The following is a 13,913-nucleotide window of genomic DNA, read 5'->3' as shown; positions in this document are numbered from 1 at the left end:
AATTTTCAGCCCATTTTAAAAAAGTCAGTTTTATAAGAAAATATAAATTGTCCCTTGTGCCTGCTCCAGGATTTTTCTTCGAAACCATATGTCAGTTTGCTTGAATGTATCGAAGTCAGCATCTTGCTGGATCGGGCCCTATGTGAACAGTGTATCAGGGAACTCGCCTCAGTACATACCCAGTACTAGGCTGTGATTCATAGAGATGCTAGCTTTTTCTGTCTATGCTGGTGTCAATAGTGTGTGAACTTGGGGCCAAACTTTCAAAGCAGTTTACAGAGGTGCACAATGGGGTTTATAAGCAAACATTCCTCTGCATGCACCATATGATACTTATTTTTCAAAAAACTATATGCAGACACCCACAGGCTGAATGATAGCTTAAATGAGTGAGGCCAAGGTGTGTTAGTTAGTTAGTTTAGTTAGTCCCCCATTATGCCTCTGGTGTTTAGGACAGCAACAAAGCTCCTCCACTCCTGTCTGTTTCTTTCAATGGTTCCACAGCTGTGCTCCAGGTTATTTAGCTTAGCTTCCACAGTTCTTCGCCATGTTTTTGGGCGGCTTCGTTTTCTCTTGCCTTCCAGTTTCCATTTTATTGCTATTCTGATTATGGAAACACATAGCCAATCCATTTCCAATGCCTTCTGGTAATGATGGTGCTCATCTTCTTGGCTACACTGTATGAATAGATCTTGATTTGAAATTGTTCTGGGCCAAAAGATACGGAGGATTTTTCTAAAGCAGGTTGTGTGAAATGAAGTCTGCTTGGACATGTCATACTTTGCCATTTCCCAGCCTTCTGTACTATAAAGTAGTGTTGAAAGTACACAACTCTGATAAATCTTAAGTTTAGTTTTGATGTTATATTTGGATGACTTCCAGACTGTGTTTAAGCTCCAAATGCCTGCCTGGCTTTATTGATTCTGTTCCAAATGTCCTGACTTGTTCCACCATCCTGGCTGATGGTATTGCCCAGGTCTGGGCATGTTTCTACGTTAGTAAGAACATAATCCTCTATTCATACTTCTGATGGTGAGGCAATATTAAAAGTCATGATATCCGTCTTATTGCAGTTGATTTTCAGTGCAATTTGCTGGCTGAATATGTTGAGTCGAGTTGTTTTCTCTTGTATATGGTGATGGGAATGTGATAAGAAAGCAAGATCATCTGCGTAGTCCAGGTCTTGGTATGTCTTCTATTGCACGCCACATTACCCAATCAATGGCAATGTTAAAGAGGATTGCAGACATAACACACCCCTGCCATACTGTTTTGACTTCAAAATTGAGCTCATTGTGACCAACACTACATGTAAAGTTGGAATAGAAGTTTTTAATTATGTTAATTATACAAAGAGGGATTCCATAAGCTCACAGATCACGCCATAGGCTGATCCTGTGAATGCTGTCAAAAGCCTTCTCAAAGTCTATGAAATTTATGTAAAGTTGTTGCCATTCTAAACATTGTTCTATTATATTTCGTAGAGTAAAGATCTGATCTATGCATCCACGTCCTATCCAAAAACGGGCTTGCTCTTTTCTGAGAACACTATCAACTGTCTCCGATATCCGCTGGACTATGATCTTACACAATATTTTACTTGGCACAGATAAAAGTGTAATACCAGGCCAGTTATTACAATCACTGAGAGCTCCTTTCTTTGGTATCTTCAGTATAACCCCTTTGGTCCGCTCATCTGGCACTCTTTCTTTTCCCCAAACTTGAGTAAATAGAGGGGCCGGAATAGATGCTGCTAACTCAGGATTAACCTTGAACAATTCTGCATTCAAATGATCCTTGCCAGGAGCTTTCCCATTTTTTAAAGATTTGATTACTTGAATGATCTCTTCCTTTGTTGGGGTATCTGTGTTGATTATGAAGATCTTCTTCTGCCTCCCAAATGTTTGCTTCCTCTTTAGGTGGCTCTCTATTCAGCAGTTCTCTGAAATGCTCTATCCAATGCATTTCTTGGGGTTTTTTTTCTGTTGTCAGTAGTTGCCTTGTTTGTCCCTGTGAGTGTTTGTTAGTTGTATGCCATTTACCACTAAAAAGCCACGTCATTTTGTAGACTGTTCCTTGTTCACAACGGACAGCTGCATCCTCTGCTTGTATTGCCAGATTATCCATATAATGTCGTTATCCACTCTCACAAGGTGTTTAAGCTCCCAGTGTGCCTTACTATACTGCTCGTGGTATTTGTCCTTTAGCCTCTGAGATTTTGTGTCTAAAACTTTTTCCTTAAGGGCTCGTCTGGTTTCTATGGTATTCCATGTGCTGGGTGTAATCCACTCCTGTCTTTTCTTCTGCCTATAGCCTAGACAGGCTTCACTACTTTGTTTATAAATTGTTGTTACTTTGTCCCACTTCTTGTTGATTTCCTCATCTGGGTTCCCCTTCTCTTCTTCAAGATCTGCAAGTACCTGAAACCCGTTCTTTAACTGCAAAACAAAGATTTTCTGTATTTCGAGTGACTTTAATTTATCAGTGTCATAATACCTATATTTCTTGTTTAATGGACCCCCATTTCTCAGTTTTAGCTTGATGGAGGCTGTCACAAGGTGATGGTCACTACCATAGTCTGCTGCCCTTCTCACTTTTACATCTGTCAGTGAGCGTCGCCATTTACCATTAATCATTATATGGTCAATCTGATTCTTGTCTCAGCCATTTGGCGAACACCATGTCAGCTTGTGAATTTCATGATGTTGAAATAGAGTTCTTCTGATGACTAAATCATTCATATTGCAGGGATCAACAAGCCTCTCTCCATTTTCATTCATAGAGCCACACCCATGTCTTCTCTTTGCTTTGTCAATATTTGTGTTATCCATACCGACCTTAGCATTCAGATCTCCCATGACGATAGTTAAGTCATGGCATGGTACTCTCTCCAACTCCACCTGTAGTTTAAGGTAGAAATTGTTCTTTGCTTCTTCATCACTATCATTTGTTGGAGCATAGCACTGAATCAGAGTGATATTATTGTGTTTCTCTTTCAGTCTAACTCTCCTAAGTCTGCTGCTGATGGGCTTCCATTCAAGCAGGGATTGCTCCTCTCCTTTTTTCAGAAGAGTGGCACCACCCTCATATAATGTTCATCATCCTGACCAAAATAGAGCAAACTTTCTCCAGAGGCTGCCGTTAATCTTCCTGATCCTGTCCATCTACTCTCAGACACCCAGGATGTGTAATCTATAGCATCTCATCTCTGCTGTGACCTAAACTAGTTTCTGTTTCGTACATTGTCTGTACATTTCAAAAACCAAGTTTCTTTTTTATCTCGATGCTGAGCACTTCAGTCTTCCTGCCAGTGGCTTCCTTTTGGCTTTCACCACTGGCTGTCATATGAGTCATTGATTCCTGAAGGCCATCACACACAGTAATGTTTGATTTCTCCACCGCTGTTTCTGTAACACATTTTGTTTTTTACAGGACAGGGTTGTTAGCCCTGTGACTAATCTCCAACCTGGAGGACCAGAATGTCCTTGTCTGGCCCCGCCTCCACAGACCAATCCAGCCTGGTTGAACCTATAGCAAAAACAGTGAAGATCTGTTTTGTTTTTAAGCAGTATTGAAGGTTCTTCCTGTATTAATATTTAAAAGAAAAACATTCTTTTTGGAACCAAATCTTGCCTCTGTCTTAATGAAAACAAGCAGTGGAAATAGGGAGGGGGAGAGGTGATTTAGTTTTTTGCTAAATCACTGGATGCTGTGCATTATGTGAGAAATACAGCTGTTAGTATTTAGCAGAATCTATAAATAGTTTGTAAATAAGTATTTCTGAATCATTTTTAAATTGTGTGGTGCAGTACAGCCTTTCCTAGTGTTTCAGAGCTGCAATAGTCAGATGTCACCATAAGGGAGAAGTGGGTGGATAAAATGCCGGATGATTACAAGTAATGAAGCTTCTACTTAATTTCTTTGTGCCATGGACTGTCAGCATGGTGTCTTTAAATGCAGGACTCTTGTTTTAACGTAGAAAGTGGTCATAAGTGTGGTGGGATTTGGGGAAGAGGAGTTGGTATCTGAATGGTGATGGTTTTTCATCTGTATAAAACAAGCAGGATTAAGCTTGGGGAATGTAATGAATGTGTTTACAGAAACTGTTAGCTCAGACTGTAGGAGGAATATGTCCAGCTACAAAATATGTTACAGTTTTACAAAATGAGTGCTACTGGTCTTGCATTCTCTGTCTGATAAGCACTGAGCAGTCATCTGAGTTGAATAGGCCTCAGCTGGAGTATTGTGTCCAGTTCCGAGTGCCACATTTCAGGAAAGATGTGGACAAATTGGAGAAAGTCCAGAGAAGAGCAACAAAACTGATTAAAAGTCTAGAAAACATGACCTATGAAGCAAGCCTGGAGAAGAGAAGACTTGAGAGGGGACATAACAGCTTTCAAGTACATAAATGGTTGTTACAAGGAGGAGGGAGAAAAATTGTTCTTGGCCTCTGAGGACAGGACAAGAAGCAATGGGCTTAACTGCAGCAAGGGAGGTGTAGGTTGGACATTAGGAAAACTTGCTAACTGTCAGGGTGGTTAATCACTGGAATAAATTGCCTAAGGAGGTTGTGGAATCTCCCTCATTGGAGATTTTTAGGAGCAGGTTAGACAAACACCTGTCAGGGATGGTCTAGATATTACTTAGTCCTGCCATGAGTGCAGGGGACTGGACTAGATGATCTCTCGAGGTCCCTATCATTCTATGATCATACAAATTACATTCTGCTTTTATGTTTATGAAGTAGACTAATCAATACAACTTCCACCCTCCCAAAAATGCACGTGTAAAAATGTACTTTTAATAAGTGTTTATTATTAAACTCAGTTAAATCTAGTCTTTCACCTCACTGTTATCTGTTTTCTTACCCTTTTTGTATATTGTCTTTCTGATTTGATTCCTTAAGGGAATTTTTTTTCATTTTTGATAGGTTTAAAATATTTCCCAGTGTTCTTTATCACATCCCAACACTTGAAACTATCCTGCTTGGTAACAATCAGGTTGGATCCATTGACCCTCTGCAAATAAGGAAGATGGACAAGCTTGGCACCTTAGACCTTCAGAATAATGACCTCCTTCAAGTGCCACCAGAACTTGGAAACTGTGTAACTCTCAGGTGACTTTGTTTTTTAATACTGTACAGTAATTTGTTTTATATAAAAGCATGTCTTGTTTTTGATAACTTCTTTGGGCCTTTTTTAGTCACAAGGAAAACCATAGAGTAACAGTGTACTTGCTTGTAGTTCTAAACATATAAAATGTGTGACCTCTAGTCATCAGTTATGAAGCAGCTGGAATTCTTGTCTTGAGAAACCATGAAAAAAATAGAGGACATTTTTGGTTTATGATTTTATCTATCTATTTATTAAACAGAAACAGAGTAACATGAAAATTATGCTTAATGCTAGAGGCTAACTCACATTGCATAGAGGTATGTGAATGTGGAGTTGGGCCTTGAGCGTTGAATTTTGCAGTTAGTGCAACTTTAATAAACCCGGAAAATTCAGAATTAAGCTTCTGGTCTACTCTTGATTAGCTTTATCTTTCCTTATTGCAGGGATTGTTCATAACATAGGATTGTCTTCCATCTCATGCAGAGTGCCCCATTTATTGACACTTGTTCCATGGCTATTTGTTAAAGGTAATTGCTTAAAAGACTAACAGTAGGCTGCCCTAAGATTCTGCACTAGGACTGATATTTAATGTATTGATCAATGATCAGAAAGGGTGTGTGTGTGAGTTAAATGACATCATTTGCAAAGGACACGATATTTAGGGTAGACGACTGGGAAAGCCAGTGAGGAGTTTCATAGGGACCTAACAAAGATAAGTGAATGAGCAACATAATGGTAGATGAATATAGCATTAACATCTGCATGGTATTTCACATCAGAAGGAATCGTTTGAATTCGTCAACTACATTTCTAGATTCTAAATTACTTTGAACATTCAGGAGAAATATCTGTAGTTGTATAAGCTCCATGAAAACCTCTGCTCAGGGTGCTGCAGCAGTGTTTAAAAATAAATAGAAAAAAGGCAATTGTTAAGGTGCATAAAGGGTGTGATAGAAAATAACAATGAAAAATTATATGAGCACTATATAAATTATTAGGCCCTCACCTGGCATACTGTGGTCAGTCCTGCTTGCTCAATATCAAAGTTTATACTAGAGACAAGTGGTTCAGAGGTGGGGATTGCAAACTATTACAGGCATAACAAGAGTTCCTCATGCAAGAGCATGGGACTATTCTGGTTTAGAGAAGAGAGATTTCAAAAAGGTCATAAAAATGATTGGTACAGAGAAGGTAAATGGAGAGCACTTATTTCTCTTTTTTCATACTACAAGATTAGGGGTTTTCGACGAAAGTGGAAAGTAATACATTTAAACTGATAATAGGAAATGTGTGTGTAGACCAGAGCTGGTCAGGAATTTTTTGACAAAACCATTTTTGTCAGAAAATGAAAATGCCAGTTAGTTGAAAGCAAAGCTTTACATAGAAAAGGATGGTTTCAATGAAACATTTGTTGGGAAGGGTTCTTAGGTGCATGATGTGGGGCATGAGATGGGAGAAAGAGACCCTGCAATATCCAAGAGGCCAGTGGTTAGAGAACTCAGCTCGGATGGAGGGCACATGCCTGGTTGTGGGAGAGAGTCCCTGTGTCTCCTCCATGCTAGCTGAGTGCTATAACTCCTTGGTTAGATTCAATAGATAACGATTTTAAGAATATAAACTCTCAAGCTTTAGGAAATAATCCTATCCCTAAATGAGAGTTTGGTTAGAAACTTGACGTGGGGCAGATCATTTCACCGTTTACTGTGTTGTTTCTTTCACCTTCTGATGTTACAGGTGTTGACAAAGACAGGATACTAGACTAAATGGATCACTGGTCTGCCAATTCCTGTGTTTCTTCTTGCAATTCATTAAATAAAATTTTATTGTTAATATTAAGGTTTTGAAGTCACAGAGGGAAAAGTAACTTTTTCAGTAACTGCTCTTCAGCCTTCTGATATCTTTACCAATTGAAACCATTTTCTGAATTAAATTGAAATCTCAAGTGGGCTGACAGCTTGTTGTATATCAAGCTTCAGTGTAGCATAGTTTAAAATGGCCAAGTTATGAACCCTGGCATTGCTTTTTCCCATAGAAATAGCGGTTGTTCTCTTAGCAGCATGAGTGAGGACCACCTGCTACACAACTGATTTGGCTTTAGAGGAGGTCCTGAGTCACCCAAATTTCTGAGTAAATAGCATACTTATTTTTCTGATTGTGGCTTTTACAAGTGACTTGATTGGATAATTACATTTTCAAGAACATGAAGATATGGGCTATGAGACTCTTGCAGACTTATGCAGTATAGTTTTCCTGTGAACATTAAATGTAGCCTGTGTAGGCTGATAAGTGCTGTTCTCTAGTAGTAGTTAATACGTTACTTAACACATTATAAAAATACATCTTTCCCCCCTCTAGTTTAGACGTGGCCTAAGAGTCTGACTAGTTCAGCAAAACACAGATCCTAGGTGATGGGGTAGGCTTGAGGGGAACGTATGGGAATGTGCTCTGGTGATAGGATTTAAAAGGCCAGTGACTTGTACTTACCTGAGAGCATGTGCGTAACAGCTGAGTTGGGGAAAGGCAATGTTGCCATTTAGCATAGCTCAGTGCTCCAACCAGTTATTCCCACTTTATTTATTTACTTACTTTTAAAAAGCTCTTTTTCCCCACCCTGCCCAGTGGCCAAGGGTTTTACTGAAAAAATATATGTTCCCCTAAGTATAAAGTAGTACAGTATTGCAGGGCGCCTGTGTATATTATGCACACACACACAACTATCGGCATACTATTAGCGTTTGGAGTGGGCCAACATGAAATAGTAACACTATATTATGAATTTCTGCTACCCTGTTTCATCTTTAAGCAGGATTTTTATTTTCTAAGGAACCATACATGTGCATGATGTATTAATGTGCTGGCCCAAGCAAAAGCACTGACTGTAATCATTTTTATTTCTCTACTTCCCAGGACACTTCTGCTAGAAGGAAATCCATTCCGCATGCCTCGAGCAGCTATTTTGGCAAAAGGAACAGCTGCTGTACTAGAATACCTAAGAAGTCGAATTCCTACTTGATCAGAGTACACTTGTTTTTTGTTAGGCTTATGGATCAAAATACAAGCAAGATTTTTTTACCATCAGAAACCCAAAGGCTACACCCCATTCTAACTGTCTTCCTTCCTGTTTGTCAACTGGCCTGTGCCATAAAGCATTTAATTTTATTCTGCATGCCTGAAAAATGGCCATCCATAAAATCTCTGATTTTCTTCCAGCTTTGCATACATCAACATTGCAGTTGAAAATACCACAATGCTAATTTTCTTTTTTATTTGTAATGCAGTGATTTCTTAGGCTATTACAATTAACAACGACAGTTTTTTTTTCTACAATTCAGTTTTAAAAAAACCTTTTTATGAATTAATTTTAGGAACACTAAAGGAGTTGCATAAAAAGTAAACTTTGATTTTCTTCAGTTTGTTTTGTACGTAGCTGTGAGACGAAATGCTTTATAGAAGGTGACCTCTTAATAATTCAATCAAATAGTTTGATCCTGCCTGACTAATAATGTTAAATGCCTGAAACCTTAAATTACACAGCTATGCTATAATAATAATAAGGATACAGTATGAACTGTGCTACAACCAGTGTCAAGAATGTGTTTACAGTAGAAACTGATTGAATTCTACTTGTTTTACTAGTAATGAATAAACGTTTCCTGATGGGTGTAAACCATTACCTTTTGTTTAGTTTAATGTAATACAATCAAGATCTCTAGCACAATAACATTTATATATCCTTGTCATATTACATACAAATGGGTTTGTTCATCCTGGAAATGGCACCTTAATAAGCATGCCGCATCAACATTAGTAATACATTTTTAGGGGGAAGGGCTTGTCAGCTCTGCTCTTTATTAGGCTTTTATATGCAACAAATTGTAGCCTAAATCAAAGTGGATCCCATGGTGGTTTGCATTGACCATTATTCTTTGAACACTTCACTTCCAAAATGTATTGAAAACTGATAGTTCCCCGCATTTTAAGGCTGTATTTTCAAGGGAATTCAATGTTATGCTGGAGTTCGGAATAGGCGAACATACCTTTGGGTTCAGAAAAGTAATTTTTCCCAGCCTTTTTCTTCTAATTGCAACTCATTTCCCCCCAGCTTGAACTTAAAAGAAAACCAGGTCTTGTACCTAAAGAGACTGCTGTGCTAATTATTAGGAATAGAAAAGCCACCTCTCTCCCTCATTCACCCTCCTCATGTCCTTAGAAGCCAGCCAAAGTGGGTATCCTGTACATGATATATTATATATATATATATATATATATATATATATATATAAACTATGCTTTCATTCAATGCTTTTCTCTCTCTTATGCAACAGCAAAATTAAAATACCATTCCAATTAAACTTTCAAATAAAGAATGGTTGAGTGGGTCCAAAATAAGACAAAAATCAATCCACCCGTCCCTAATGTCTTAAATTTAATGAGCACCTTTCACAGTAAACTATCACAACACACTGTACAAGCAGCAGCCCTGCAATGTAAATCCTTTGGAGAGGGAGGACAGCAAACAGCTGGCACATAATAGGAATGTTGGATGTTTGAATAGATAAATTACTGTGTTTTAAGACATTGCCCCATCCAAAAAAACCAAATAACCAAAACTTCAAAAATAAATGGCATTGTATTTATGTGGGAAGAATGGTTGAAGATCAGAGATGCCCCATCCATATTTGAATGAATGATACCCAGCATGCTATAGCTATTTCCAATGTAATACTTGTATTACTGAGGCACACTTCCATACAAAGCACATTTTACAAAGACACTGGATTTTAGACCTTCACGTGCTGTAGCTTTTCATCATACAGTTGCAATAATTTTATGTATATTTTTGATGCCTCACTATACTTGTTGAATGAGTGGAGTATACATGCAAGTTTGGTATAGGTTTGGGTTTTTTTTACTTTGAACTTCTTAAACTAACTCTGCAATTAAAACTAAACTCAACCATTACCCATGCAAGCCCATATATTTAGTAGATAAATATTTACTGCAGCTTTGATAACTGTGTCATTATCTTACATAAGAACAGCCATACTAGGTCAGACCAATGGTCCATCTAGCCCAACATCCTGTCTTCCCACAGTGGCCAATGCCAGGAGATTCAACAGGAATGAACAGAACAGTTAATCATCAAGTGATCCATTGCCTGCTGCCCACTGCTTTTTTTCCCCCCTCATTAAATCAAACAACATATTAAAGAGCAGTTTTAAAGGAATTAGATTAAAAACCAAACAAATCCTTCCATAAGCCAGAAGACTAGCAGTAAAATTTACTTGTGGATAATAGATATTCTTTCTTATGTTAAAAGATGACAAAAGTTAGTTACAATAAGGTGACTTTTATTATTTGTACAGGAAAGAGACTTTTTAAATATGTTATTCAAAACACTTTTTAAATACTGAAAAAATTGGTACACCAAAGCCGAAAAATGGCTCTGCTATACATTGCACAGCATTGTTTTAGTCCCTGTATTTTTTTATGTACAGAAAGCATCTGCAAAATGCATTCTAAACACAATATGCACCTTACCAATTAGTGTCAATACATAAAATAAAACTGGAAGGATACAAGTTGCATGTGCAAATTAACTAACAAGATAATTGATTTCACTGAATCAATAGATTTAAAATATAATTTTAAAGTACCTTTTTGCACATAAAATGAAGCAGCTTTCAAGTTCAGTAAGTCCTTATAACTGCAAAAACATTAAATACATTCACAATCTATGTTAATAAAGTAGTAAATATTTCTTCATTCAGCTTTATTTACATCATACTGTAATTAAACTGAAAAGTACTGTTAATTATTTTTAATATAGCAGTCTTTTTAACACATACAAAAATGACATTTTTTTTGTATATAATTTAAGCTCAATATCACAAAATATTAATTACAATACAGCCATCTCCATCATAATTAAACATGTCTTATAAAATGGTAAAATTTTTAGTAAAGTAAGCTGTTGGTTTTGAACTGGATACAGTACTCACAAGTAGAAAACTTTAACATAAGTCTTTGTTTTAACCACGATTTCAGAGTAAAGCCACCTAGGTTAGCAAAGAGGCCTAAAAGGCCCCCAATTTATAAAGATCAAGCCTCTTGTGCTGCACTGTTGTGGCTTGTTGGTGGTTCTTCGGTAAAAGTTTTACATGGGGCATGTAAATACTATATGCAATGAAATGGCGTGCATTAATGTACAGAATGGCTGCTTGAACTGTCTGAGGCTATTAATGCACATTAATGCTCATAAGGATTGCCAAAGACTTTCTAAAGAAAGAAGGAACTGTTTAAAATGCAATGAGTATCAAATAATAGCTTCTGAGAATTTACTTTTGCAAATGTGGAATTTCATTTAGATCTGACCAAATTCAGACTGCCACTTGGAGGAAAAGGAGCTCTGGTTACCTTTCCTGGCCTCAGGGTGTCACTGTTGTGCTGCACACCTATTGCTGTAAGGCCATTTATTAAGTATAGCAAAACTGGAGTCATAAAAAGACTAACAATTTATATCCTATCCAAACTACTGGCCTGAAAGTTGCATCATTGCTTTTATGTTTACAGTACAGTGAAATAATTAATCAAATCTGGTTAACTAAAAAGCAAAATTCATAATTTTATTCCATTTATTTGAAATCTAAAATAGATTGGATGACTATTTTATTTTAACTATTACACTTAGAAGTTTAAAATATACTTACTAGCTTTTCATTTTGTGTCTAGGCTTTTTTATATCTTACGCTGAGATGGCCAATTCAAAGCCGAAACTGGTGCTTGTAATTTTGTGTCCTGTTATGAATATTGGCTAACTGGTGGTTATATTAATGTTTACTTCAGTTCCAATTGGGTGTGCAATTTCCGAGAGAGATGTGAATGGAGGCTGAACCCATTACACTCACAAGCTAACTTTACAGAAAGTTGACCAAGACCCTTTTCTAGGTAGGAAGATGGGTGGCATAGACTGCAAAGGTATAGTCCTAGTAGAGCTAAAGGATTGACCCCCAAACTTGCATTGACTTCCCTGGGAGTTGGGACATGTATCCTATGGCAGACTCAGGTCCTATGTTTGTTTTGAACTTTCACATGTACAGGACAAGAAGAGAAATTACGATTTGTGAAAGTGAACTCAGTCATTTTTGCTTTACTAATGCACAAAATATACATCTGATCACATAAACTGAATAACAGGGATTGGTTAGAGTTACAAGCAGGAGCAAGATATCATATGAGCGGGACATAGTACTATCAGTGGCAAACAGGTTTCTTAAACCTATTACATTTGATCATTTTAACGGCTTATAATGGACAGATGCTTTTTGAACTGTCAGGGAGGTGTATTGGTGCTCTGGGAAGTGCTGGTGGTATGAGTCTGCAGCTGTAAAATAACCAATGGGCTAAAACAATTATGTATAACTTTTGTGCAGTTTCCTCATTTTCAGAAAACCTAGTGATACCTTCAGCCTGGGAAATTCAATAGCTACCTGGCAGCTTTCTATTTCACCATTTACACCACTGGTATTCAGTTGTGAACTTCTTTAACATATTAATTGTCCCTGTATATAAACAGAGCTAAGACATGGTCAAGAAGCAGACTTAGTTATATTCTGAGTAGTCACTCATTAGATCAGAATTGCACAAAGGAGGGGGATCGTGATGAATAAGGGAGAGAGAGATTTTTACAAATCTGGCTTGTTAGAAAATACATTTCAGAGTATGAAAATATATTTAAAAGGACTAACTTCTAAACTTAGTGTAATACCCTGTTCAAACCAATAATGAATAAAAACAGAATGGGAAAAGAATTGTTATTGAGACTGGAGATTCCTTTAGGAAATGGATTGAGACTCCTGTCATCTTGTCTCATTAGATATTTCTCCCATTCTGAGAATGACCTTTGGCCAGTGGTTGTTTAGCCAGCATTCAATTCCAGCTGTGGAATTAACCAGTGGGCTGCAACTGGAGAGAGAAGAGTTTTAAGCTCAGAACAAGCCTAGAGAAGCTAAACCACTCCCCCAAAATCTGGAAATGGTGTTCTGTATAAAACTGGAAACACAAAAGTGGTTGTGCCCATTCTTGTACCTTGAAGCAAATTTATATGACTGTAAATATAGTCAATTGGGGAGTTATTGTGGCCTTAGTTAATACAAGTTTGGCTGAGGTTTAGTTCTGAAACTTTCATTATACATTTTCATAGTGGCTGTGCAATAGGTGCATATTAGAAATAGACTAAATACAATGATCAATTTGGGTTTCTAAACAGCAGCTTATTTTAATTACAGTACTTTAGCTTACTGTGATTCTATTGGCAGCATCATTATTTTGTTTGGGAGTTGAAACCAGGGTAAGTTCTAGTTTCAGTACAGTGACATGCCATGTGAGCTGTGATATTAACCATTCTGTGTTCCTTAACAGCTGCTGTAAAACCAGAGCAAGGGAATTGTAGCAATGCACTGCACTTTTAATCTAGCATTTATTTGAGGAGCACTAGATGAGCTTTGTTGTGCAGAAAGCTAAAAAGTAGTGTCACAGTTTTACTGCTAGCATAAGTGTTACCACAGGAACAAATTTAGCACAGATGAAAGCCTACAGGAAGCTGGGAATTGAAAAGGGTAGACGTTCCAAAGGAAATTTGGGGTTTCTGGTGTTATTTCTAAAAACACCATGTTTGTCATTGTCAAAAATTCTCATTAGTAGCTAAAAAATATGCCTGAGCTATTGTGTACTTGATATGAGAGCACATGGTGTAGTGTGTGTTATAATAGCCTGGATCCAGGATGCAATATGCAATTT

The 13,913-nt window shown here is 37.4% G+C and overlaps 1 protein-coding gene across 3 annotated transcripts in view; it reads left to right on the top strand.

The window, feature by feature from the left end:
* Positions 1 to 9,156, top strand: part of LRRC40 (leucine rich repeat containing 40) — a 31,329-nt gene extending 22,173 nt beyond the window's left edge. For 2 of the 3 annotated variants that reach the window (XM_067563370.1, XM_067563368.1), the window contains exons 14-15: positions 4,931 to 5,116; positions 8,022 to 9,156. In XM_067563370.1, the coding sequence (XP_067419471.1) occupies positions 4,931 to 5,116; positions 8,022 to 8,127 (292 nt within the window). In that variant the 3' untranslated portion in view covers positions 8,128 to 9,156. Of the gene's footprint in view, positions 1 to 4,930; positions 5,117 to 5,557; positions 5,660 to 8,021 lie in introns of those variants that run through there. The other variant, XM_067563369.1, reaches the window with a different exon arrangement.
* The last annotated feature ends 4,757 nt before the right edge of the window (positions 9,157 to 13,913 follow it).

Source organism: Emydura macquarii, unplaced genomic scaffold (assembly GCF_026122565.2).
Source record: "Emydura macquarii macquarii isolate MOO-44397 ecotype Brisbane River unplaced genomic scaffold, CSIRO-AGI_Emac_v2 contig_2481, whole genome shotgun sequence".
Lineage (NCBI taxonomy): Eukaryota > Metazoa > Chordata > Testudines > Chelidae > Emydura > Emydura macquarii.
The sequence above is the reverse complement of the archived record's forward strand: the minus strand, read 5'-3'. Positions and strand labels throughout refer to the sequence as shown.